General features: G+C 48.8%; 1 protein-coding gene across 1 annotated transcript; it reads left to right on the top strand.

Annotated features, from left to right (window-relative positions):
• On the top strand, positions 1 to 774 carry LOC138875979 (uncharacterized). The gene has a single exon (XM_070154860.1). The coding sequence runs from the start codon at positions 1 to 3 to the stop codon at positions 772 to 774; it is 774 nt and encodes a 257-aa protein (XP_070010961.1).
• The last annotated feature ends 795 nt before the right edge of the window (positions 775 to 1,569 follow it).

Below are 1,569 nucleotides of genomic sequence, written 5' to 3'. Positions count from 1 at the left end.
ATGCGGCAAGCGAAAAATGACATTGCAAATATCAGTCGTGACTCTGAGGATGACCGACAAACGACAGCCATTGAAACTGCCAATATTCATGGCAAATTTGAGGACCTCCAACAGGAGCGTGCCGACGATTTAGCCCATCGGCAACAGGAGGCAGACAGACTAACTGTCATGCAGCAAACCATAGACGACATGACAGGTAAGCTCAATGTTGTCAATGCTGCTCTACAGAGCCTACTTCGAGGAGGCGACAACCACATCAGGGGTGCAGCAAACCTCACCCCCATTCCACAAAATCTTAAGATACCAGAGCCAAAGCCATACGACGGATCCCGGGATGCTAAAGAAGTGGAAAATTTCATCTTCGACATCGAACAATACTTCGATGTCGTGGGCCATTTGGAAGAATCCAAAAAGGTAGCAATTGCTTCCATGTATCTTCAGGGTGATGCCAAACTTTGGTGGCGGGTCAAATACGAAGCCATCAAGGCTGGTGAAGATACTCTCCAGACATGGGATGAATTGAAGGCAGCACTACGCCTGCAGTTCTTCCCCGAAAATGTGGAATACAATGCAAGGAGAAAGCTACGGGAGCTCCGTCACACAAGATCAGTGCAGGAGTACGTGCGCGAATTCTCCGCACTCATGCTAAACATACGCGACATAGGGGACAAAGGCAAACTCTTCGCATTCATAGAAGGTTTGAAACCTCATGCCCGTATGGAACTACAAAGACAACAGGTAGACACCCTGCCCAAGGCTATTCAAGCTGCATAATGCCTTGGCGATTATCATTTGGGAACTCAGAACGACAGGCCCCAGCCATCTGTCCGAGGGGGATTCAACGGGAACCATCCCAGCAATGGTGGCCCAAACAAAAGTGGGGGAGATCGGAGTGCATCCAAAACTAAGACTCCTCCCTCCAGCAGCAACAATGCTGCATCCATCAACAACAATCAAGGGAGAAAGCCTCCCTTAGAATGCCTTCATTGCGGCGGGGCACATTGGAACAATGAATGCCCAAACATAAAGTTCAATGCTCATCAAACTATCGAGGATGAGTCAAATGAATCAGACACATCAGAAGAAGACCAGGTAGGCGCCTTCAATGCAATTGTTGGCTCTATCTCGCATGCCTTAGCGGGGACCAGTGCATGTCCTCCTAAGAAAATCTCAGTCCCAATCACCAAGAAAGGGAAGGAAAAGATGGACGAGAGGCCTCCTAAACAAGCGAGGACCCTAATGTTCGTCGAATTGAAAGTGAACGGCAAGCCCCTTCATGCATTGATAGACACGGGTGCTACCCACAACTACTTGGCTTCAACTCAAGTAGAGCGCCTGGGTCTTATTGTGCAAAAGAGCAAAGGCCGCGTCAAGGCTATCAACTCACCACCCCAGACATTGGGTGGAACATCTACAAATGTCCCAGTGAAACTTGGCCCATACAAAGGAAGCATCGACCTGCGCATCGCAATCATAGATGACTTCGACATCATAGTGGGTTTGGAGTTCATGAGGCAAACCAATACCATACCGGTACCATATGCCAGCATGCTCCTGATGATGGGAGAA

This window comes from Nicotiana sylvestris, chromosome 8 (assembly GCF_000393655.2).
Source record: "Nicotiana sylvestris chromosome 8, ASM39365v2, whole genome shotgun sequence".
Classification (NCBI taxonomy): Eukaryota; Viridiplantae; Streptophyta; class Magnoliopsida; order Solanales; family Solanaceae; genus Nicotiana; species Nicotiana sylvestris.
Note: the sequence above shows the minus strand (reverse complement) of the source record. Positions and strands in the feature narration are given on the sequence as shown.